At 50.8% G+C, this 25112-nt stretch overlaps 1 protein-coding gene across 1 annotated transcript; it reads right to left on the reverse strand.

Moving 5' to 3' along the window:
* Positions 1–2317: 2317 nt before the first annotated feature.
* Positions 2318–23607, reverse strand: KLHL35 (kelch like family member 35). The gene is made up of 7 exons (XM_090031781.1): positions 23476–23607; positions 13827–14717; positions 11447–11631; positions 8638–8756; positions 7336–7524; positions 5243–5431; positions 2318–3878 (listed from the first exon to the last, which is right to left on the reverse strand). The coding sequence occupies exons 2-7, from the start codon at positions 14714–14716 to the stop codon at positions 3690–3692; spliced, it is 1761 nt and encodes a 586-aa protein (XP_089887907.1). The 5' UTR covers position 14717; positions 23476–23607; the 3' UTR covers positions 2318–3689.
* Between the last annotated feature and the right edge of the window lie 1505 nt (positions 23608–25112).

Raw genomic sequence — 25112 nt, forward strand, 5'->3', positions numbered from 1 at the left:
AATGCCAGTCCAAACCATTTACTCCAAGTGAATTCACACGGGGTTTTGTAGAGAAGGACACATGATGACACAAAGCGATGTGGTTGGAGGCCCGCAAGATGACGACTCCATTCGCATGCAGCTGGTTATCAGTGAGAGCTGGTCGCTAAAGCATCTACATGCCACAGGACTGGGATGCAAGCCTGACTGGCCTGAAGTGGAAGAAAATTGTACTCAACTTGCTGCAGAATCAAGAGAGCCAGGCATACTAATTATTACACCTTCTCCGAAGCATTTACCAACACGTTGCAGGTGGAGGCGACTCAGTAGTTGATGGGTGGGCAGGACCAGCGCTTTATGGGCACAAGCACTGGTCAGACCAGCCAGACAAGCTCACTGTGGCTGCGAGTTCAGTCTGCCCCCCAGCCATCTCTGCTTCCCCTCTATATTCTTCCGGGCCTGGGTTTTTATGCCCTGTAGAGGTCTTTCCCATCTGGTCTAACCCTCTTTCCTCAGGGCCAAGGCATATGTTTGAACTGAACAGGGCAAGAAGTAAAAATTTAGAAGGGCAATGGGGGTACCCAATAGTGCGAGCCAGCAGCTATTTGATCCAGCTTTGGATCCAGCTGTTTCGGGTGATCGTGATGCGACCTGAAGCGCAGGACCGGGTTCCCACTTGGATCCAGCTGAAGCTTTGGAGCCGCCTCGGAGATCCGCCATAGGGTATAATGGGGAATCAATAAAATCTCTATAATGTTGTTGTTTTTTGTCTGATTTGGATGAAATTTGTAGAATTGGTATCCTATGCTCAGCACATGAAGCCTGCCAAGTTTCAAAAGGATCGGTGCAGGGGTTTAGGGGGAACTGCACCCCAAATTCTTGAAGGCAAAACTCATGTCACGTGTATGTGTTACACCACAGGGGGGTGAAAACTGCAGGGATGCTAGCCCCTGGGGAGGCCACAAAGCCTGCCAAGGTTCAAGGAGATAAGCGAAGGGGTTTGGGGGGAACTGCGCCTCAAGCTGCAGACAAGCACAACTTGTGCCATGGGTGACCCTGCGTGTGCTAAGGCGCAGCGGGGTGACAGCTGCAGGGATGGTAGCCCCTGCTGTGACGCCTGCCGGCTGTGGAGGAGATCGGTGCAGGGGCCCTGCACGCCTGGCTGCTGACAGGCAAAACTTGTGCCATGGGCGCTTGTGCAGCTGACTGTGTCTGTCTTGGGGCAGTTGATTATCTGTGTTGATTATTTCCTCTCCTTAGGGAGGGGTTTTGTAGGTGTTAATTGTTGCTAATTAGCTGCCTACATTAGCCCTGTATTGAGCTGGTCCCCGAGTGAATCATGATCCATTGCTAACTGGTAACACAGCAACTTAGCAGCCAGGCCTGCAGTAGTCCCCCCCAAGACAGACACAGTTGCACAAGCACCCGTGTCATGAGTTTTGCCTGTCAGCAGCTAGGGGTGCAGGCCCCAGAACCCAGAAGCCCTGTACCCATCTCCTCAACAGCTGGCAGGCTTCATGGCCACAGCAGGGGCCACCACCCCCACAGCTGTCACCCCGCTGCGCCTTAATACACGCAGTGCCACCCATGGCACGAGTTTTGCTTGTCCACAGCTTGAGGTGCACTTCGCCCCAAACCCCTGCAGCGATCTTCTTGAAACTTGGCAGGCTTTGTGGCCTCATCAGGGGCTACCATCCCTGCAAATTTAATCAGAATCAAACAAAAACCAACAAAGTTATAGATATCTCATTGATTCCCCGTTATACCTTATGGCCGGGTCCAAAGCATGGTCTGAAGCCTTGCGCAGCCCTAGTGCCCAACCTAGTGGGAGGTTATGTGAAACAATTGCCCCCTTCTCTGTATATCTCAAATTAACCCCTCACACTCCTACACCCAGCAACATACCGTATTTTCCTGTGTACAGCACACCCCAAAATAAGATAGGCACCTTGCTTTTGAAAGGCAGAAGGAAGAAGACATGAGAACTTTCCTTGCCGTAATTAACAGAATAGCAACAGCAGCGAGGGAGCTGAGGCTGCGTGTTATTCTGCACCCTGTGGTTGCATGCAGACTCCACTTTTGCTTCCAAAAGGCAGAAGCTTGAGCAGCAGAAACTGCTGTGATCTATTTATTTCTTGATTTCGAATGTGCACCCCAATTTCCAGCAGCTTTTTTTGGAAAAAAGAAGTACATGTTGTAGGTAAGAAGATATGATCATTACACCCAAATGGCCGCTTAAGGTCTGTGGGCCTCCAGTTTGACAGCCCTGATTCATTTCACAAGGGGTTAAAGTGACTGCAAACATTTATTTCTAAAAAAGTTTATTAAAAACCCGGCATTTAGCATACAGCATACAGGCAAGCATCATTGTACCACACAGATGAACATCAGGACCAAGAACAAGAGGACGACGTGAGCATCTGCGGCTCAGGTTCCACATTAACAACCACACAACACACATAACACTGGCCATACATGACACATGGGGCTCCTTCCCTCAGTATAAATGATGCTCACTCTACCTTTCTGTGCATTCATTTCCACTGAACCAAAGTGGAAAGGACAATGAGGAACTTGAAAAGGCAATGGGGAAAGAGCAAGAATCAAATAGCAGAGCTGACCTGAAGGTGGTGGTAATGTTTTGCGGTCATTTTAGATGCATCCAAAGCTTGGTTTCATTCCACTAAGAGGTGGGGAGGAAGAGGATGTGAAACCAAAAGCTTTTCAATGTTTTTTTTTTTTTAAATGAGAGCACATACAAATCATGGGCTTTGTCACCTGGATGGTAGAGCAAAGGCCTGGCGTGGAGAAGTCCCAGATCCACAAACTTGTCCTACTTCTCTCAGTAACATGCCACTACACTGGCAATCAAGCCACAAAAAGGGCATTTGGGAAGAGGCAGCGATCCCCCAGCTCTACTGGATCCTGAATTCTGCACCATATGTTTTTATGAGGTGTGAGAGCAGAAATAAGTCTACTGTATATACAAAGCACATAGCCTGGCATAGATTGGGAGTGCCTGAAGGTTTGGCCAGAGTTAGAGCAGAAGATCAAGTTTTGGTTTCTTTTACCAGTTGACCTTGTGAGGGATCCTGCTGAAAATGTTGCCTCCCAAAGCCAGGCTCATATCCCCAGGGTTAATGGGACATGCTCACCATGTGTGTGAGACGGCCGCTATCTTGGCCAACAGCTTGGATGAGATGAGGAATGGTTACAGTGGGTAATAAGCTGAATATGAGCCAATGGTGTGCCCTTGTTGCCAGGAAGACTAACTGCATACAGGGCTGCATTGGTAGGAGGGGAACAGGTTACCCAGGGAGGTGGTGGACTCTCCATCCTTTGAGTTTTTAATACCCAGCTAGACAAAGCCTTGGCTGGGATGATCTAGTTGGGGCTGGTCCTGCTCTGAGCAGGGGGGCTGGACTAGATGTGACCTCCGGAGGTCCCTTCACACCTTCATTTTCTACGACCCTATGAATGTCCCGGTGCTAAACCCGTGCCTCTTTCCAATTTGAATTAAAAGATCCAGGTTCTGTACTGGGGTCATGGGAGATTCACATCTTCTATGAGCTGTGCACAGAGCAGGGACACAGCACATACCAACCGGTGGGTTACACATGCACGCATCTGCAAAACAGAGCCCTTCCCTTCGCGTCCCAATGGGAACCTGGGGGTCTATAGTGAACCTCTGCTCATCTTCCAGACGGAGGTCATCTGCTGATGCGCTGGAGGAGGGTGACACAGCCGTGGTAACTGATGCAGCGCTGCAGCGGGGGCTGCTGCTCCACTTGCCCCGTGGCTGGGTCAAAGGTGAAGGCCTTGTCGGTGCCCTCCCCGTTTTCATCCCGGCCTCCCAGGATGTAGATCTTGCCACCGCAAACCGTCACACCGCAGCTCTCCTAGGGAGGGGACAGACAGCTCAGAGGTAAAGGTGTCGCCCCCAGTTTTGCACAGCAGGGCTCCAAACCCAAGGCTGAACAAAACAGTGAGCGGGGGTTCGTTCTCATCAGACTTGCTTCAGCCCCATCCAGCTGGGAAATGACATGTGGAAAGGGCAGGGAAGGAAGGGCAAGCAAACAGGAAGGGACCTGGTGGCCTGGCTCGAGAGGCCTTGGGAGCCCCTCGAGCTGGGATGGATTGATTCTGGGTAACATTTTATTGACAGCCACAGACTAGCCAGGAATGATGCTGCCTCAGCCAGGTGAGGTTATCACTGCCGCTCCATACCGTTTCTCAGACCAGCGGATACTCGCAGCGACAAAGACAAGTGCTAAGCAAGCAATCCCACCACGTGTAGGCGTCTGAATAGAGATGGTGTCCTAGGGAACCGGCGAGACTACTTCATGTACAGAGCAAGGATCACATGCCAAGGGCATAGCAAGAGCACAGCACAGCATGGCCAGCCATTACCCTGCTGTGAAAATCAGTCCTCTAAGAGGCCAAGGACACACAGTTGGGAGAGGCGGACAGGACCTTGTTTCCCTTGGCTTCCCCTGCCTCAAAAGCATGCTGTTTTTGCTTTTAAATGCCCCACTACAACGTGATATTTGCAAAAAATGCAAAACTGGGGGGGGGGGGGGTTCCCTTTTAAATGAAATATTTCTCGATTCCTATCTTTAAAAAGTCTGAAAATGCTTCGGGTTTGGTTTTCATTTGTTTTTTTCCCCAATAGATAAATGAATAAAATGCCACTATCCAAAGTTTTTTGTAACCAACAGACGTTCTCCCCTCCTCCACCAGTGGAGAGAAAAAAAAATGACCAAATTAAAACTATATATTCATTTAGGATGAAAGAGTACCTGTAACAAAAAACCCCACCCTTCAATTAGCGGTGATGCGAAGCAGTCTGGCTCTGGTATTGGACATGTAGCGTATGGCTGGGCCTGTCTGCTGGAGATCTCAGCTGCTCCATTGAGGGAATGAGCCCTATCCACCCACTTCAGCCCTAGAAACGAGGGTGTGAGGATGCCAGGTCGCTGACTTTGTGCATACCAGAAGCCCAGGCCTTGACTATGGTGCCGAGGGCACAAGCATCTCATTTCCAAGGTCAATGAGTGTAGAGATGGAAGCTGCTTATTAACTTTGTGCACATTAACTTTAAGCATGAGACTAATTCTGGTGGAGCTAGAGGGCAGTTTAACTGCTTGAAGTTCATGCCAAGCTTTTGTCACTTTGCCCATAGTTTTCGGAGGCACTTTATTGCCCACAGAGAAGATGGCAGAGAACAAGGGATGGCGGGGCCTTCTTACTGAGCTGCCCTTACCAGAGGTCCCGGGAGAGCGGCCACTTCCCTCCAGCTGTCTTCCTTGGGGTCGTAGCAGAAGATTTTATTCAGGAGCCCACCCACAATGTAAATCCTGTTGTCCAAAGACACGGCATTAATACACCTCTGAGAGAAGGGGGTGGGAGACAGGAGCGTCCACTTGTTTTCTTCAGGATCGTAACACTGGACCTGGGAAGAGAAAAAAGGAAGTGGTTAGTGAGATTCCCACTCCTTTGCAGCCCCTGCTCAGACAAAAGACTGTGGGCTAAAAACCAAGCTAGATACGCAGTAGTGTGTTGGCTTAGACGGATGGGATTGCCAGTCACGAAAAGAGTGGAGAGGAGGGTGAGATCAGCCCAAGGAGGAGAAGACAACACGGGAAACAGGAGTCCTAGGGTCCTGTCTCGGCTTTGCCAACAACTCTTGGAAAAATCACTTAGACTTCAGTTTTATGGAACTGCGCATTCATTTTGGAGAGGTAAAGTTTTAGGGTGGTGGACCAGAGAGGTCGTGCATGGCCTGATTTTCAGTTTTCCTCATGGAGAACACGGCACACTTTCAGATGGAGAGGTGGTCATGCTATTGCTACAAAACTGCCTTGCAATGGCAGCCCCATCAAACATTACCTGGAACCGTGCTGCTCAACCAGGGTGCTGCCACGAGCTCTTTTGCAGGGTGCCTCAAAGATGAGCGGATATGGGCGGATAAGCAGAAAGGGGAGGCTGAGATTCCTCCCTGCCTGACCACTACTCACCCCCACCGCCTGGCCCCTCTGCGAGGAGGAAAGCACTGTAACCAATCGATCGGTTTTTGAAAGGGGTGCTGCTCAGTTCACGCTGGTTGTGGAGGGGCGCCTTGTGTCAAAGGAGGGAACAAGGTTTTTTTAGTGTGAAAAGGAAGTAGCTGGGCTTATTTAGCTGGAGAAAAGAAGACCGAGAAGGGATTTAGTAGCAGCCTTTAACTCCCTGAAGAGTGGTGTCAACAAGGACGGAGCTGGACTTTTCAGTGGGGGCAGACAACAGGACAAGGAGCAACCGGCTCCAGTTTCAGCAAGGGAAGTTGTGGTTGGATATTAGGGAAAAACTCTCTCACTAGGAGGGTAATAAAGCACTGGGACAGGTTACCCAGAGAGGTGGTGGACTCTCCATCCTTGGAGGTTTTTAAGACCTGGGTAGACAAAGCCTTGGCTGGGATGATGTAACTGGGGCTGGTCCTGCCTGGAGCAGGGGGTTGGACTAGATGTGACCACCTGAGACCCCTTCCACCCCTCATTGTGTATAACTCTATGGTTGTATGTGATAAATGAAGCGTGCCCCAGTCTAAAAAGGCTGAGAACCGCTGCCTCGCACTATACGCTCCAAGTTCTTGCACTAAGAGAGGCAGAAACGCTCCGCGCTTTGCTCTAACCCTGAGATGGGCCTTCCCTTCCTCGTACCAACATACAGCTCAGGAGAACTATCCAGGCGCAGTATTATCATTTTACCGCAGGCTCAGATCTCAGAATAAACTTCCTGAAGAAGCACAGTTTGTCACTGCTTCGTTCTCTTGGTCCAGCGACTCCCAGCATCCCAAAGAGAAGGACAAAGAGCTGGGCACTGCCTAACCCACCAGAAACTGGGACCTGACCACACGTGGCCCAAGGATCCCCCTAAATGGCAGGAGCAGGAAACTACTCAATGGGCAATGTAATAGCACAGCTGTGCATCATGCACTTGAGCAAGAAGCTGCCACAGGCAAACAGACGAGTCAAACCAAGCCCTTCCCAGGCACTGGAAGAGCCCTTTGGCTCTGGTCCCAGCATGCCAGCTGGCCCCTCCTTGTGTCAAACTGCTCTTCTCACAGCCAGCTTCCTTCTACCTTGCTGACTCTTCTGGGAGTTTTTTAAAGCTCTTTGGGGGACACTGCCTATCTAAATGCCCCACAGCTGGGCTTTCTCAGCAGGGCTGGCTGTTCCCTCTTAAAGGGACAGGCCACCTGCTACCGGAGGCCTCCAATCAGGGGTCCTGAAGCTGTGGGGCACTCCCACCAGTGTTCATTTTCTACCACCCATCATGCTTTCCCCTCAGCCCAGCCAACCCCTACAACCACAGTACCTTGTCCGAGTTCACACTGTCATCCACAGCACCCCCAAGCACATATAGCTTGTTGAGACAGGGGACGACGGCTGCCGAGCTCACTGCTTGGGGCAAAGGCGCCACGACTGACCAACGATTGGAGAAAGTATCATAGCATTCGACGCTGGAGAGGCGGTAAAAGCCATCAAACCCACCGACGGCATAGATCTGCCATGGAAGGAGGAGAGAGAGTCATCAGGGGTCATGGTGCTGGGTGGGTGAGGGGGAAGGCTACGATTCCATCATATTGGTCGCAGGAACCTTGATTTTGAAGGAATTCTGACTTCTATGATCCAACCTGCTGGTCAGTCAGAGGGGAGAGTGCAAAGAAGGTGTGGATCAGTTGGGGATGCGGTTGTATAGGAAGAAGCATGGGCATGGGTGGCTCCAGGAGAGGAGTGAGGGGGCGTGCTCACGCCCCTTTCATCTGTGCAGTGCATGCCCAAGGAGCTCAGAGCTCCCAACTGCTCAGTGCGGGCTCCTTCCAGAGCTGTCTCTGCAGCTAATCAGCTAGTTGGTTCAGGCTCTCACCAGAACCACCGGTTTTGCACGACTCCAGAGGCCAGGGGCTCAGCACTGCCACTGTTCACCCTCTACTCTCTTCCTCATGCTAAATTTGGGGCAGGGGACACTGAGGATGAAGAGCAGCACTCACCCCCTGAGCATCCAAGCTGCATGAAAGCAGTGGCTAGAGCAGGAATCCTATGCTGATGAGCTGGGAGCTCAGAGCTCCCTGCACATATGACAGCCAAAAGGCAATTGATTCTTGACCTATTGGCTATGATCAAGCAAAATGAGGGGCAGCTGAACTCCCAAGGCCTGTGGCCCTGCTGTGGCAGCCTGGTAGAAAGTACGAGCTATGTGTACTGGTAGCCATAGATAAACGTAGATATTTAGTTTAGGTATTTTGAGTGGCCAGATGTATAGCTGGCGGCAGCACAGAGTCACTGTGGCCACTCTGTCTGGCTCCACAGGGCCCCCCGAAGTGCGGGGCCCGGGGCTCCCCCACCCCCTCCTGGTATGGCCCTGACTGGAGCAGAAATGATTTGTGGTACTGCACATTTCAAAGTACCTGCTACTGTCACAGGAGGAAGAATAAGGGGTACAGCCTTAGTTAGCTGCTTTGGTTCATAAGGCATATGTACACACCACGTTTTTTGCCCTTTCATGCGCTGCAACCGCATATCTGTTTGCATAAGCAGGATTTCTGGATGCTTTAAAAGTCTTTCACAGGCTGCAATTCCAAGTTGCAGCGCATAGGCGGAGGGAGGAAGAATGTACCTTTCCCTGAAGAGTTGCCATTTTGTGCCTCCACCTGCCTTTCTGCAAGCAGGTGACTTTGATCCACACGTTGAGCTGGGAGCTGAGCACCCAGACGTCAGTGCTGTTGATGTGCCCTCCTGAAAGACAGATAGGCACAGCACAGTCAAGGGGAGTGCAACTACCACCTCCAAACTGAACAGCAGCGGGAGAGCTTAGTGTACTGGTCACCACTGCCTCATACTGACCCAGCACACAACAGGTAAAGGTTGCATGTGTAGTGTAAAGCGAGATGATGGAAGGGGGGAAAAGGAGATCAAAGGAGACAAAAAGGCCCAAGTTCTGACGGCTTCAGCAGGCGTAGGGCCACATGCCTACTGTCGGTGGAAATTTGGATAGTAAGCAAAATGGGCCACCCATCCATTCCCATCTGGCAATTTCTATGCAATTGTAATGGGGCCTGGGAACATCTTTTTAGTCTACCTTTCGCATCAGAGGCCTGCTTTTAGGGACCTTAATATAATCAAAGGCACTTATGTGCTACAATAACAGGCACAGTGAGAACACAGAGGTATATCTACATTGTATAATGTAGACATACTGGAGCTACCTTTGAACCAGTTAGATAGGCTTAGGGCCTAATCGCAGCAAAATCAGCACAGCAAAACCTACCCCAAAAACTGGGTAAGTACTCAACCAGGCTGTGCTGAGCTCCATGCCGTAGTACATTGAGAGCCGTGCCTCACACCAGCTGCGGTCGCAACGGGAACCGCAGTGGAGGCCCTCCGATGCTTATACTGTAGCTCATGCTACTTAATCTAAGCTAGATCTTCGACGCCAGCACAGTTCCTGCAGTTCACAAATGACCATGGCAAGACTAGAGAGAGGTAGTTAGCCGTGTTAGTCTGAAGTCAGTCAGAAGGCAGGGAAGATGCACACCTATACAGACCAACCCTAAGATGTATATCATTCTTATATATAAATAGTGTGTGCTATATGTAAGTAGGGAGGGAGGAAGGGAGGACACATGCATGCACACAACATACAGAGCTATATCTTGTGCTGTGTAGCACAAGCTTTCGTGAACCCAAGTTCACTTCATCAGCTGGTCTCTACCTGCCTTCTGATGCAAGAGTAGCTGGCTAAAAGTTTCGGGAGCACAATAGCTCAGCCTATATGTTTGAGCTTAGCTTTTTGCAATGGTCATGAAACACAGCAATGAAAACAGTTTAAAAGGAACATAATATCTGAAGAATAAACTATTGCCCAGCGCACACTTGGGCCTGATTAGGAAACCTCAAAAAAAGGGCTTGGACAAGAAATCCAGCGCTCAGTGCTTAGTAGAGCCAAGTGAACCCCTGAGGACTGCAAACCTCGCCTTTGGTTCTCATGAGAACAGGTTCTCCAGGGACATGTCCAGTGTTTTGGTGCTCTCCACCAAAGACAGACTAAGCCTCTGACTTCATTGTGAACTCGGGGGATTTCTCAAGCCCAGAAAGGTCACACAGGAAGAACGCAATTTAACAGAGCTAGCTGTGAGGTCCTAGCCCTCCAAGTCTTGGCCCCGCTGTTATCTGCCCCACACACTCAGCCTCACTCAAGATATTTTCTTTTAAGCCCCAGGGCCTCTGATCCTCTCCCCTCCTCCTCATATCTTGGCTCCCATCCACCGAGATGTGCTATCAGGAAAGCCCACTCCTACAGAGAGCTACTTCCCTAGCCAGGCAGCTCTCTGCCCAGCTGGCTTTTCTCTGTGGCCAGCAAGTCTAATTCTGTCCATGAGCGGACAGTGGTGTGTGTACATGCTAGCCAGGTCCCCGTGCTGCATTAGAGAGGAGAGAACTTCCTGGGCAGTGGAATAACTCAATGTCCAGAAGTAGGAGCTGGAAATGCCCAGGCAACTTTGGAAAAAGATAGCCCTGGTTTCTCATCCTCCCGATAGAGCAGGGCAGCTGAGCCAGGAAGGGCAAGTCATTAGGGTTCTTCAGAGGTCGGAGTTCAAACCAGGTGGGAATTAGCACAAAGCACGATGGACACCCCCTCGCAGAGCCTCTGCCTGCAAAACGCTATGACGGACGTATTATTCAGGAGGTCTCGCTTGATGATAGTCACAAAGCCAGCTAGCCTCAGACTCCTGATCTTGGTGCACAAGATGACGATTGATCAGCTCTCAGGTGATGTTGTTGCCCTGATGGCCCAGGGGATAGATGAGAGGCAAGATTTCTTGCGGGTGATATCTTCTGTTGGACCAGCTGCATTGAAGAATTTTCTCATGAGGAGGGTAGTAAAACACTGGAACAGGTCACCCAGAGCGGTGGTGGACTGTCCATCCTTGGAGGTTTTCAAAACCCAGCTAGACAAAGCCCTGGCTGGGATGATGTAGTTGGGGCTGGTCCTGCTTTGAGCAGGGGGTTGGACTAGGTGTGACCTCCTGAGGTCCCTTCAGCCCTCATTTCTATGTTCAATGTCGGTATACACATAGGCAAGCTTTTGCTCATCAGAGTACCCTTCCTCGGGCTTTCTTCCATGAACCTAGAGGCCTGAAGAAGGGCCACGTGATACCCAAAAGCTTACCACGCGGTTGGTCCAATACAATACATCGCCCAGGAGAATTCTTGCCTTCTCTACTATGAAATCTATGGTGTAATGGCAAATGAAAATGCACAAAACCTGAATAATTAAAAAACAAAGCAAAACTGGCACAATTTGGGTGAACACCTGTCATGTCCCAGCCGGCAGACTGGACCGGCTCGGAAGCTGGAGAGCACCTTGGAGCCTGGACTGGGACCGGGCAGCTCAGGAAGGCCTGGCGCACAGCTGGGGCTCTCACCTGATATGTACACGTCATTCTTCAGGGCGCAGGCAGCAAACTCCGACTTGGTATATCCGGGCAGACTGGACAGCGCCGTCCACTGCCTGCTCTTGGGGTGGTACATGTCGGTGAAAGGGAGCTTCAGGAGGCCTTTCTTGTCACAGCCCCCAATAACGACGATGACCTCTGCTAATTCCATGAACCTAGAACGAGACACGCGTGGAAAAATCTTGAAGCAACGGTCCCATCTTTCTGGCGCGCAGCTGAGTCACAAGCTTTCTCTCCTCTGTCCTATTGTCCTGCAGAAAGCACCATGGCAGCTATTATCGTGCAGAGACTCTCAGATGGACAGCATGGTCCTGTGGCCAGAACCACTGGTTTGGGAGCCAGGAGGACTGGATTTTATTCTTAGGTCTGCCACTGACTGGCTGTGGGACACTGGGCATGTCACTCCACCTACAAGCCTTTGTTTCCCCATACCCCTCGTCTACCTTGCAGATGAGGAAGAGCGTTATCTCGGCCGCTGGCCCAGATATCTTGTTATCTCGATGGCGGTCCAAAAAAAGACCACTGCCAGGAATCACACTGTCTGCAGCAACAGCAAAAAACTAAACTCTGGAAGAAGAAAAATTCTGCCTTAATGGTGGGGAGAAGACTCAGTTGGGGTTGTCTTCAGACTTGAGAGATGGGTGTTGGGTTCTTGGCTCTACCACAGATGCTCTCATGGCCTTGGGCAAGTCACTCCAGGCTGGGGCCTCAAAAGGACTGGGGCAGAATTTAGACTCCCATTAAATCCATGCGTGGGTCCTCCGAGTCCTATCCTAATGTTGTAAGCACCTGAAATGCATAGACACCTCAACTAGGGACAGACCTTACACGTAAACCGGTTTAAGTGATCAGAAACTAGTTTAAACCTGTAACAGAACAGAAGCTCAGCGCACATAAAGCAGTTTCAAAATGGCTGAAACCGGTTTACGATAAACCTGGCTGAACATAGTATCAGACTTAACTGATTTGGGTTAAACCAGTTTATGAAACTTCTGTCCCAGACCCTATAGTTTCAGCAACAAAGTTCCTCACAGACACACATTTCTACATGGATATATCCAGCCTCACCTCAATGGTGTAAGAGGAACAGACCCTTTGTGGATGCTCCCCGGCTTAAAACCGCAGCTGAGCACAGACAAGAGCAGAGGTTTGCTTGAGACTACATTCACCTGAACCCAAGATGACCCTGAGTTTAAGACGACCCCCCCAGTAATTAGAGTCTATATATGGAAAATTTGTAAATTCATTGCAGGTCGCCATGTGTAGCATCTAATTAGCAGAGGGTCATCTTAGATTTGTCCCCCTACGACTGCAGCAGGGAAAGAAGCAGCAGGGAGCAGGCAGCCCCCTGCCCTTGTCTCCCCCAAAACACTTCTACCCCCTGCAGCCTGTCTATCCCTTCCCCTCCCACAGGTCCTGTACCCCCTGGTGCCCCCACAGCCTCTGCTCCCTTCCTCCCCATTCCCTTGCTGTCAGACACGGCCCCGGCTCCGGTCCCTCCTGGGTCATGGAGCGTATGGAAATGTGGCCATTGCCCAGCCACGCAGCAGGATCACAGAGCTGGAGCTGCTGGGCCTGCTGCCTAGCTGGGCAGGAAACACAGCTTCCACGTGCTCCATACCGTGCGAAGGAATGGAGCCAGGGCTGTGCTTGACTATAAGGGGGCAAGGGGAAGGATAGAGGCTGTGGGTAGGCAGGTGGCTGCTGTGGCTCTCACTCTGGCTCTGACCCAGGCTCAGGGCTGAGGTAAAGCCATAGCAGCCGCCACCTTGCACTTGAAGCCATAGCATGATTGTACTTGAATCCAAGACAAGGAGCTTCTCCCCCGCATGCTGAATGGGGAAGACCCTTATCTTGGATTCAAGTAAATATGGTATCATCAGCATCACTCACGGGGTCTAGTCATGGGTGGGTTGCTTCACTGTGCTAGGCACTGTACTGACCCATCATACGGGAGAGCCCCTTCTTTTCAATGGACAACCCAAAGGGGAAAAACAGAGGCACAGAGAGTAGAGACTTGACCAAGGTCACGCAGGGGGTCAGTGGCAGAGTGCAGACCAGAATCCTGGCCCCAGCTTAGTGCTCTCCACACCTGAGACTGCTGCAGGATGTGAAAAGTGGCCTCTCTTCCCTTGTCTTCCTCACAAGTTTGTTTTAGAGAGGTCCCTGGCTCTGTGCACTTATTCAGAGGTCAGCGCCCTTCACAGTACTGCTCACCAACAAAGGACTTTGGAAACATCTACCCACACAGCAGCCCCAGGAGCTCAGACCAGATGATCCTAAGAGTCCCCCCACCTTAAGATCCTCGGGTTCATGACTCATACATGCAGCAGGATCTCCTGTGTGTTACCTCCTCGGCCTGGATCGCAGGGAGCCAACCTCGTTCCCAAGGATGTAGTACTTGCGCGCCTCGTGCAGCAAAGGGATACACTCTCTGGAGTCCTGGATGAGTTCATCCATCTCGACCTTCTCCAGGAAGTATGTGGGGTCCAGCAGAGGGAGGCGCACATGCTCCAGCAGGTCCTTCAGGGCCGCCTTCCTGGCAGCTGCATCATGGCGTACCCATCTCATGGCCGCCTCAAAGACCACCTCCTCCCTCGGGACCACCAGCTGCTCATCGGACAGGTACCCAGCCAGCTCCTTTGCACTCAGCCCCAGGAACTCTTCGTGGGATGACACCTCCACGAAACACTCCAGCAGGAACCTCTTGCTCTTTTCTGCCAGGGATGCAATGGCGAATGAGTCAGCAAACTTCATCATGCCTAAGCAGTTGCAGGGGTGAAGCTGGCCTTCAAGGAAGCGGATGCAAGCATCCCGGAGCTGAGAGATCTGAAGCAAGTCGGAGAGCTCCAAGATGCCTTCAACATTGTCTTCCTGGAGGATGATGTTTCCCCCGTACATGTAATCGAGGAGGAGGCTCATGCTGGAGGCAGAGATCTTCTGGATGGTAACAACCTCTTGGTGGCCTTCCTTGAGATGGCCCCCAAACATGGCTCGGAAATAGGTGCTGTTGGCCGACAAGGTGGCGCGGTGGCAAGGGAACTCCTGCCCATCAATTGCGAGCACCACATCTGTGAAGATGCCACTCCGCCGATAGGAGTTCAGCGTCTGGAGGATCTGCTCAGCATGGCAGGACCCACTACAAAGCTTCACATGCAGCTGCTCTTGGCTTGGGTCCCGAGTTGCATTCTCAAGGCTGCCCGTTCCATAACTGGGTTCTTCCTTTATTGGCCGATGCATCCTGGTTTGGGGGAAGAGGGAAGAAAAGCAAAACACCTGTTAAATTAGCCGTAAGAACGTAAGAAGCGTCATACTTGGTTAAACCATCTAGCCCAGTAATGTTTCTACAACACTGGCAGAGACAGATGCTATACAGGGGGAGCACTGAACCGGGTATCCCTAGAGTGATTTATCCCCTAATCAATGTACACACCATGGGTTTTAATCCTCATTAAATTAAATAGGTTTATAAAATGTAACCTTGTTTATTTTGGAGCATCTCATCTGTGTTTACACACACTAGGTTTTCAAATGAATTAAGCCTTGGAGCATTGCGTTTGTGTTTGTACACACTAAGTTTTCAGACGAATGAATCCAGGTCCCTGGCCGGCACTGCAGGAGACTGGGATGATCCAGCACTGTCCCTCCTGGCCAGGGCCCACCACCCACCCCGTGCCTGTGCCCTGCCCTGCAGCTGTGGAAACAGGCAGCTGAAAAACAAGGAGAGAAAAAAAGCCGCACAAGAAAAAAAAAGTGGAAGCAATTTGAAACCAAAAGCGATTTGAAGGGGTGAACTATAAAAAAGTTGTAGCACCATCTGGTGGACAAAGAAGCTCATTACACCTCTTTGAGTGCCTTTGTGTTTGCATGCAACAAATCCATGGATGCAGCACTTTGATTCCTGGCGAGCTAAACTAAACTACATCCAAGGAGTTTTAGTTTAATGCACAAGAAAAACTTTTAGTGTCAGGAAATCCCATCTGTGCAAACAGACATGCAGCTTCAGTGCATGAAAGGGCAAAAATCGTGGTGTGTACATGAGCCCAATTGCCAAATATGATCTTTGCCATCCACCATTACGGGCTTAGAGATACCAGAGGGAACTTCTCCAACCATTCTGTTCAATACCTATTAATAAATCTGTATTACTGGTTAATAATAATAGCTGCCATGTTACTGGTTAATTACATCCTCTCACAAATGCTAATCAAAATTGCTCAAAAAGAAGAGCATTTTGTTGCACATCCCCCGCATATAGCAACATATCTGCAGGCACCTTGGACTTTGCCATTGTAACCATGGTCAGGAAGAAGTTAATGGCACCAGGTGGAGTAAAGACCCTGATACAGCCGAGTGCTGAAATACAGGCTTAGGTGCGAGTCCATGCTTAAGTGTCACTGAAGCCATCAGGACATGAGTATATGCTGTAGTGGTTGAATGAGCAAAGGACCACTGTCCCCTGCTCCTGAACCACAGACTTCCACCACTTGATCTGAAAAGGAACCTCTTAATTATCACAGTAGACTCTTATGACACAATGCTTATCTCCGAGAAAGGACAGGGGCATGCAAACAAGCCAATTACCAGCCCCTTTCACTGTTTCTTGATATACAAAATAAGAAAAGGCTTTCAGGGCAAATGTGCTAGGGAATAAAGTTCACTGGAAAACAAAAGTACTGCACAAAACAGCATTTCAAGCAGGGAACATGGGCCAGGAAGCTAACCAAGGGTAATTTGGTAAACACCATTGATAAATATGCAGAGAACTGAAGACAGGGGTGTGGAAGAGAGCTGTCCCCATGGTGTTTGTCCCAAAAGGACTGAAGGTACACAAGCCTGTGGGCCCTGTGGAGATCCATCAGGGCATGCCCTGGGGGCATTATCCAGAAAACAGAAGTCATGGGGGATGCAGCTTAGAGGAGAATCAACCTCTCCCCACCCCAAAAAAATCATTCCCAGTAAATGCCAAGAGCAGATGCACAAAATTTTCATTCTGCAGTAATTTACCCTGGACTGTACTCTGCAGTAAAAAGCAGACACAACTGGCCTGCTCATGCTGGTTATCCTAAGTAGGTGCTGCGACAGCCTCTTGCCACTGTGGAGGGACCAGTGAGCTCCAGAATGATGTTGACAATGGTTGCGGGCACACAATACACACACCCAAATAACCACATACACCCAAATAACTTTCTTTGGTATAAATTTACTTTCTATTCCCTCCGGAGCAGGAGAACAGCATTTCCCATGGTCAGTGCTGTGCATCTTGTGTCCTCTCCATTTTTCTTTTGGAGTAAAAGCGAGAACCCTCCAGAGTTACCGCATCATGTGCCCACACCTTAAGACAGGGGTGGCCAACCTGCAGCATGCACATCACAAGTGGCACGGTAGGCCATTGAGTGTGGCACGTGACAGATCGGGGAAGGGGAAGAGCAGCAGATTGAGCAGAGAAAGGGGATCGGAGTGGCACTCAGGGGGGGTGCAGAGATCGTTTGCCAGAAAGGTTGGTTCCCACTGCCCACAGGCCTGCACATCTGGACACACAGACCACGTTCAATGCCATTAAAGCTCCCTCTTGATGTTCAGCTTCTGTATCGATTCTTTCAGTCTCTGGCCTCTCAGCAGGCAATGAAGATGCCTGGTGATGGGTGTGACAGTGCGTGTTTCAATAATACGCACAGAGAAGTGGAGCACATGTGTACACACACACACATATATACACATACACCTGCACACATGCACCCCCCCACACACACACACCCACCAGACTTCTCTTTTGCTCATCACATGTCCACAGCCCATAGGTGTGTACGGGATCCCTGACCCGCCCCCCCCCGTCTGCTTTCCAAGCACTTCCCATTCCCCCCATTCCCTTCCTCCATAGGTCTTTTACTGATCTTTTCTCAAACATAGGATTCCCCATGTGTATAAAGTCCTGGGGAGTACTACAGTGGACAAGGCACCGGCAGCACACAGCAGTAGGGGCAGGTCATCCCACTGGGGTAAATCAGTGCAGATGCTCTGCAACAGCAGCTGTACCAGTCTACCCTAGTTGCAGGTCCCAAGCCCCAATTCAAGGGGAGCAGAAAATGCCCAACCTACCACATGAGCAGCTTTGCAAACACCAGACAGAAGGAAGGAGACTACTTGAAATGCACCCTCCATCCCTTTAGCAGGAAATATCCTGACGTAGGTAACATCAGGGCTTGCTTTTCCCACCACTCATTAAGCCCTCTGCTTCCTTCCTGCAAGGGCAAATGTAAAAGCTTCAGTCTGAGAAGAGTTAATTACCACTTCATTCTCTGGGTCCCCGTTGCTTCAGCTCGCACTAGGCATTAACCAGTCTCTTTGCTCCCACCAACTATTTCGTAGGATTGTAGCAAAACAGGGCTGGCAGGGAGCCATACAGGCCAACCAGTCTGCATTTGCTAAAGCAAAGCCCCAGGTGCATAAAAGGAGATTCATAACCTGCCTTTATGCTCAGACCGTCTCAAACCAACCTGGCCCACGCCTGCCCTTTGGCTGAGGTCTTCAGCCCCTCTGAACAGAGGGCTCTGCCGCACAGTATAGGGGTGGATCTGGGGGGATCTGCTCTCCAGGGTGTGAGCTGACTGCTCATGGCCAATTTAGATGCCCAGAGATGGCACTGGACATCCACATGGGACAACGTCCCACACCACATGCTCAAGGCCACGTCACGTGAGCCAAAAGCACCCGCCAGCTCACACCGGCACTGGGATTGGCTGCTAGAAGGAGAAACCATCAAACGTATCATATATGCTGATAAATATTCATTAATGAGATCTCGCCATTATATTATAGTATTTAGTAGATGCCAAAGGGCTTTGTAAAGGAAATTGGGACCTTTGCTCCATGTGACAGGAGGGGCAACAGACACAAAGACAGGCAGCGACACACCAGTCGCCCAGCAAACCAGCGCCAGGGGAAGAGAGCCCAGGTCCCCTGCACAGCGCTGCTGCCAAACCAACACTTTCCTCCTTGGCAGCTTGACAGTTTGCTCTCAGGGGAACAATAATGAGCTTAAGTGCTTTCAATAAGATGTTCCAGTACAGGCTTCAAATGAATTCAAATGAGCGGAGGAGCACTTAACGCAGAACAGCCTCAAAGCACGGCTGTTCAAGAAGCACGGTAGGTTCCTGAAGGCTTATCTATACCTTATCACTACTCGGTCCTGGGTCCAGGACAGGGCAGGGCTCACTGGGCAATACAGCATCCCGTATCAAAAGGACATGGAAGGACATGGAAGGGGGGCAAGGAGAAAAGGATTTGGTGGTAGGGGTCTGCTACAGACCCCCACATCAAGGGGAAGAAATAGATTTGGGGCTCCTGAGGCAACTCTCAGAGACCATAAAAGCTAAAGAGGTGGTGGTCATGGGGGACCTAAACTACCCGGACATCTGCTGGGAGACACAGACAGCAAAGTCCCACCGCTCACACAGGTTTCTAACCTGTGTACAGGACCTCCACCTGACGCAGGAGGTACATGGTCCCACTAGGGGGAATGCCTTACTGGATCTGGTATTGGCAACGGGGGATGACATAGTAGGGGACCCACAGATCGGTAGCCATCTGGGGGACAGTGATCACCTAAAAGTACAATTCAACATAAGGCGTCGAGTGGGTAAGGTAACCAGTAGGGTGAACGTGCTGGACTTTAGGAAAGCTGATTTCAGCGAACTCAGGCGATTAGTGAAGGACGCACTGCAGAGTAGTAGTTTTGAAATGATGGGAGCCCAAGAAGGGTGGCTGTGCCTTAAGGAAACTATCCTTTGAGCACAAAGCGAGACGATCCCCGTGCGAGGTAAAAGAGGGAAAGGGGCCAGGAGGCTTCCCTGGCTGACCACAGAAATCCTGGGCAGACTAAGGGCCAAAAGGGGAGCACATAAAAAGTGGAAACAGGGAGAGATCACCAAAGAGGAATATACCTCTTCTGCTCGTGCTTGTAGGGAGGCAGTTAGACAGGCCAAAGCTACCATGGAGCTGAGGATGGCAACCCAAGTAAAAGACAATAAGAAATTGTTTTTTAGATATATAGGGAGTAAAAGGAAGGCCCAGGGAGGAATAGGACCCCTGCTAAATGGGCAGAAACAATTGGTGACGGACAGAGGGGACAAGGCTGAACTCCTCAACGAGTTCTTCGCCTCAGTGTTCCTAAGCGAGAGGCATGACAAGTCTCTCACTGGGAGTGTAGGGAGGCAGCAGCAAGGCACCAGACCTCCATGCGTGGCCCCTGAGGTGGTGCAGGGTCACTTGGAGGAACTGGATGCCTTTAAGTCGGCAGGCCCGGATGAGCTCCATCCGAGGGTACTGAAGGCACTGGCTGACATCATTGCAGAGCCACTGGCGGGAATATTTGAATGCTCGTGGCGCACGGGTCAAGTCCCGGAGGACTGGAAAAGGGCCAACGTGGTTCCCATTTTCAAGAAGGGGAGGAAGGAGGACCCGGGTAACTATAGGCCAGTCAGTCTCACCTCCATCCTTGGCAAAATCTTTGAGAAAATCATCAAGGCTCACATTTGTGAGAGCCCGGCAGGACAAATTATGCTGAGGGGAAACCAGCACGGGTTCGTGGCAGGTAGATCGTGCCTGACCAATCTAGTTTCTTTTTATGACCAGGTCACAAAACGCCTCGACGCAGGAGGAGGGGTGGATGTCGTATACTTGGACTTCAGGAAGGCCTTTGATACGGTATCCCACCCCATACTGGTGAACAAGTTAAGGGGCTGTGACCTGGATGACTGCACAGTCCGGTGGGTGGAGAATTGGCTGGAGGGTCGCACCCAGAGAGTTGTGGTGGATGGGTCGGTTTCGACCTGGAAGAGTGTGGGCAGTGGGGTCCCGCAGGGCTCGGTGCTTGGACCGATACTCTTTAATGTCTTCGTCAGCGACTTGGACGAGGGGGTGAAATGTACTTTGTCCAAGTTTGCAGATGACACTAAGCTATGGGGCGAAGTGGACACGCCGGAGGGCAGGGAGCAGCTGCAAGCAGACCTGGACAGGTTAGACAAGTGGGCAGAAAACAACAGAATGCAGTTCAACAAGGAGAAATGCAAAGTGCTGCATCTAGGGAGGAAAAATGTCCAGCACACCTACAGCCTAGGAAATGACCTGCTGGGTGGCACGGAAGTGGAAAGGGATCTTGAAGTCCTAGTGGACTCCAAGATGAACATGAGTCGGCAGTGTGACGAAACCATCAGAAAAGCCAATGGCACTTTATCGTGCATCAGCAGATGCATGACAAATAGGTCCAAGGAGGTGATACTTCCCCTCTATCGGGCGCTGGTCAGACCACAGCTGGAGTACTGCGTGCAATTCTGGGCGCCGCACTTCACGAAGGATGCGGATAACCTGGAGAGGGTCCAGAGAAGGGCCACTCGTATGGTTAAGGGCCTGCAGGCCAAGCCCTACGAGGAGAGATTAGAGAAACTGGACCTTTTCAGCCTCCGCAAGAGAAGGTTGAGAGGCGACCTGGTGGCTGCCTATAAGTTCGTCAGGGGGGCACAGAAGGGAATTGGTGAGTATTTATTCACCAAGGCGCCCCCGGGGGTTACAAGAAATAATGGCCACAAGCTAGAAGAGAGCAGATTTAGATTGGATATTAGGAGGAACTTCTTCACAGTTCGAGTGGCCAAGGTCTGGAACGGGCTCCCAAGGGAGGTGGTGCTCTCCCCTACCCTGGGGGTATTCAAGAGAAGGTTGGATGTGTATCTAGCTGGGGTAATGTAGGCCCGGCACTCTTTCCTGCTTATGCAGGGGGTCGGACTCGATGATCTATTGAGGTCCCTTCCGACCCTAGCATCTATGAATCTATGAATCTATGACTAAAGAAGGGTCAGAGAAGGGCGACAAGGATGATTTGTGGTATGGAGGGGCTTCCATACGAGGAGACACTAAAGAGGTTCAGTTTAGAGAAGAGTTGCTTAAGAGTTTACAAAATACTAGCTAGCAAGGAGAAAGTCAATAGGGATTTATTATTTGCTGTCTCTTGCCAGGCAACAATCAGGAGCCACAAAAGGAAACGAGTGGACAGTCAGCTTAAAACTAGCTAAAGGAGGTTCTTTTCCCCACAGTGGGCGCGTCTACATGTTCGTTAACGTGCCGTACTTACTGCGCATTAAGTTTAGCGCTTGGATAACCAAGTACTAAATCGAGCATAGCAACTTGCGCTACCGAGCTGCTGTGCAGTGGGGCTGGCGCATGGGTTTGTTGGGATGCGAACTTCATTGGAGCCTAAAGCTACTGCGGAGCAGTGTGTTAGCATGGATTTTGCCCGACACACTACTCTGCAGGCTTATTAGGCTACCGTGCAGTTCGAGTCTCATGTAGATGCACCCCGTGTCATTCAAGGGGGGAACTCGTGTCCAGGTGCGGTGTACTTGGAAGAAAAGGGCATCAGTTCCTATTGAGAAGGAGAGTTAGGGATACAGCGCCTGAATCACAACTTCCTAGACCTTAAATGCTGGAGGCTGCAAGTGAGAAAGGAACAGTAGAAAAACCCCTGGTTGTCCCCGGTTCACTCTCCCTTTCGGCATCCGCTCTCTGCCCCTGTGACACAGGAGACTGGGCAAAAAGGACCTATGATCTGACCCAGTAAATAGCGGGTCTTATGTTCTTACAGTATAGCCGATGTCCTGTCTCAGACTGCACCATCAAGGTGAAGTCTGTTTCTGCAAGCGACTGCTCTCAGTCGAGCCCACAACTTGCCAGGGCTTGTGTCCTGCAGGCCACACAGGGTGATCAGATTGGCCTATTTGCACAGAAATATTACAAATTGGTATGCACTTGAGAAAAGACAGGCTCACAAATTCTGGAGAGGGGGTTGTATCACTAAGTATTGAGTGAATGCTCATGCAAAACTCAAAGCCACACAGCTTATGGTAGACCTTCTTCCCTGCCAAAACATCAGAGTTGTTGCGGTTTCTACAAGTTAGATCTCATGAACTGGGGGGGGAAAAAAAAAAATCCATCGCGATCTGGAACAGAATAATTAAAAAAAAAAAAAAAAAAAAGGCAACAGCGGATCAAAAAAAAATTGTATAAAAGGTTCCCAAAAAGGGAAGTGGAAAAATGCCTGAAAAAAAGTCTTTAAAAAGCAGCTGAGAAAAATCCAAATGACTTTGCAAAAAGGCTGGCATTCAAACGGCCCCCAAAAAGCTGGGTTTGTGCATGTGAAAAAAGATCCCTCCTCTGCAAAAAATATATGACATGGCAGCAAAATCCCTTTGCTTTAGGTTCATTCCCAAGACCATTTGAAAGCCTCCTCAGGTTTTTCCCAATGAGCATCCACAAAACAAAATCTCGCATCTCTGGGCTTCTCGACCTGCAAAGCTGAACAGTTCAGTCCCCCGTTCACGTGCTGTCAGGGGACTGCGGCCACTGCGAGCAGCTGGGCTCTGCTTTCACTTATGACCCTGGAAGTACCAGAGAGTGGCTGGTGGAGAATAAGGAGGCTTTAGCAGATAAAAGCTTTGGACTGGTCCAGCTCCCACCTCCGACACTGGCTGTGCGTGTGACCTTAGGCAAATCACTTGAGCCTCAAGTCATCCATCACATGGGGATAACACAGCCCTGCCCTAGCATTGTGAAGAAATGGGACTGGTGAGAGCCACAGGACTGAGGTCACTTGGGTTACAGCAGTGAAAGAGAAGTGTGGAGCATTTCTAATAAATAATCGTTCATCCACACAATGCCAGGAAGCAAAGTGACCTAGTTTGTGGTGAGCCACGTTAAACAAAGACTGTCCTCCCCCCGGCATCCTGCGGCATGGCAAACAGTGCAGGTGTGGGCTGTGCCCTGACCTGAACCTGGTCCCAAGCTGCAAAGCTGGGCTGATGCAGAAACCCCCACCCTTGCCTTGTGCCCAGCTGTCCACCCCCCTAAGCAACCTCAGGCGCTATTAGAGGGCAAGCGGCTCTTCTCTTGCAGCCGCCATCGTCGACACACCTGGGCACCAGCATCACCTGCAAGGCAGAGGCCCTTACCTGGACTGCAAGTCGTGTCCTTCCACGTGGACCTAGCGATGCCGCAGCTCCACTCCCCCTCCACGGGTTTTCCTTTGCTACAACGCTCTCCAAGGCTGCATGAAGCCAAGACCCCGAGAAAGCACAGACCGGCCCTTCTCCAGCAATGCTGGGGGAGGCACGAATGCATCCCTTTATCCAGAGTCAGGGAGAGGTGGGGGGAGACATCTGCTTTTGTTCCTGCCTCGGGGCTGCGGGGCCTTAGCAGCAGCTGTCAGTTATAGCCCACCAGGGAGGGGCAGACCCCAGAAGCGGGGGGACCGAGCCATGAGCGCTCAGAAAACATAACGCAGGGGCGGCTTAGCAGAGAGGAGCCATCTGGAGAGCAAATTGGGGTCCAGGTGGAGCGAGTCATTTGATGGAGTCGCCGGGTCTCTGCGAAGCAGATAAAGAAACAGGAGCCGAGGTGGCACCGGCAGGCGTCAGAGCAGGAGCTGCACTGGTAAGGGAGCGAGTGCAGCTCCTGTCATTCGAGAGAGGCAATTAATATCTGTCAAGGAGAACAGGCCAGAAGGGGGAATTAGCCGCTGGTGCCTCCGAGGGCTTCCCCATGGGCCAGGGGAGATGTCAAACGGCAGGGTCAGGGCTTCCTCCGAGGCCTCTGGACCCTGGCATGGGCTGCTGTGACGTGCCCGTTGTCTTAAAAACCCATCAGAGCATTGGTGCTATATGGGCTAGGCGCGCTCTGATGCACACACAGGCTGCGTCGTTTTGGGGAATTGCCGTGGGCGAGGGCAACCAGGATATTAGACATTTCTCATCTGCTTTGAGTCAGAGTTTTGTTTCCAGCCATGGCTCCCCAGCCCGCTTGGCAGCGAGCTCCGCAGACCCCGTGGGGGTAGGCTTCACTGGCCCAGTTACTTTGCAGACATGTTTTAGTCCGACACATGGCCTTGATTCAATACGAGGTTGCATTTAATGGCCTTAAATATATAGAAGGTCAGACTAGATGATCTAATGGGGCCTCCTGGCCTTGAACTATGAAACCAGGCACTTAATACCATCAAGGACAGTTGTTAGCTCATTGCAGTTCACCCTAGAGACTAGGCAAAGTGGCATCTAATGTGTGAGTTAACAAGCTCTCTAACAAAGAGAAGAAAAGCTCATCTCCTGACCCCCAATAATGTTTCAGGCAGTTGAATTCAACATGTGAAACCCTCCCCCCCTCCCCCAATGCACAGAGTTAAGCTGCTTGGGCAGAAACTTCTCCCTCTGATTCTCCTGACACACATACTTGGTGTTTACAAGGGCAATCCTACAAGTCTTCAGGCCTCCCTAGAGCCTTCTAGGGAAAAATGAGCCGACATTTGCAGCGAGAAGGAAGAAAATATGCCTTTCGGTTCTTTCTTCAATGCCTCAGGAAGAACCGAAGTCATGTATGCCATGGCACCCCTTTTGCAGGCTGTCAGGAGTTGCATAATTGAGTGTATGGATTGGAAACGACAGGGCAGAGATCATCGTTTTATTGTGTACCTACAGCCCCTGCACTGCAGGCTTTTGTTCTCAGATTGAATCCTTGCAACACAAATAATTGGGCGTGTTAAAGGAGGTCTCTGGCTCACTTTCAGGGCATGTTGCTATTTGTTTGGTTGAGATCA

The sequence above is a fragment of the Crocodylus siamensis genome, chromosome 1 (genome assembly GCF_052110815.1).
Source record: "Crocodylus siamensis isolate JL-2025a chromosome 1, ASM5211081v1, whole genome shotgun sequence".
NCBI classification, from domain to species: domain Eukaryota; kingdom Metazoa; phylum Chordata; order Crocodylia; family Crocodylidae; genus Crocodylus; species Crocodylus siamensis.

Bases quoted from the DNA above. Each gene is read 5' to 3' on its own strand.
- KLHL35 (XM_090031781.1), bottom strand. From the start codon at position 14,716: ATGCATCGGCCAATAAAGGAAGAACCCAGTTATGGAACGGGCAGCCTT. The intron at 11,632-13,826 runs GTAACACACAGG...GTCTCGTTCTAG, and splicing joins CTGCGATCCAGGCCGAGGAG to GTTCATGGAATTAGCAGAGG. The intron at 3,879-5,242 runs GTAAGGGCAGCT...TCCCCTCCCTAG, and splicing joins CCGCTCTCCCGGGACCTCTG to GAGAGCTGCGGTGTGACGGT.